The following is a 263-nucleotide window of genomic DNA, read 5'->3' as shown; positions in this document are numbered from 1 at the left end:
AGCGGCTCCCCCACCTGCACCCGTCTACACACGAGCCCATCCCAGGGTCACCTTTTGTCCCTGCCCCTCCCCGGCCACTCGCTCCCACCTCCAGGGCGCTGCCTCGTGGTGCCCCGGCCCTGGCCGCAGCCCTCAGGCCCCTCCGGTTGTCGCAGGGTGGAGCATGCCCGGATGCACGCCAAGCACCGCGGGCACGAGGCCATGCACGCCGAGATGGTGCTCATCCTCATTGCCACGCTCGTGGTGGCCCAGCTCCTCCTGGT

The 263-nt window shown here is 70.7% G+C and overlaps 1 protein-coding gene across 1 annotated transcript in view; it reads left to right on the top strand.

The window, feature by feature from the left end:
• Positions 1-155: 155 nt before the first annotated feature.
• The window catches only part of RNF121 (ring finger protein 121), a gene marked incomplete at both ends in the record, with an annotated part of 2,187 nt that continues 2,079 nt past the window's right edge, over positions 156-263 (top strand). The window contains one exon of the mRNA XM_010014888.1: positions 156-263. This exon is cut by the window's right edge and continues 5 nt beyond it. Coding sequence (XP_010013190.1) covers positions 156-263 — 108 coding nt within the window.

Source organism: Nestor notabilis, unplaced genomic scaffold (assembly GCF_000696875.1).
Source record: "Nestor notabilis isolate BGI_N333 unplaced genomic scaffold, ASM69687v1 scaffold20075, whole genome shotgun sequence".
In the NCBI taxonomy this organism is placed as follows: Eukaryota; Metazoa; Chordata; class Aves; order Psittaciformes; family Psittacidae; genus Nestor; species Nestor notabilis.
This window is presented reverse-complemented; position numbering and strand designations above follow the sequence as displayed.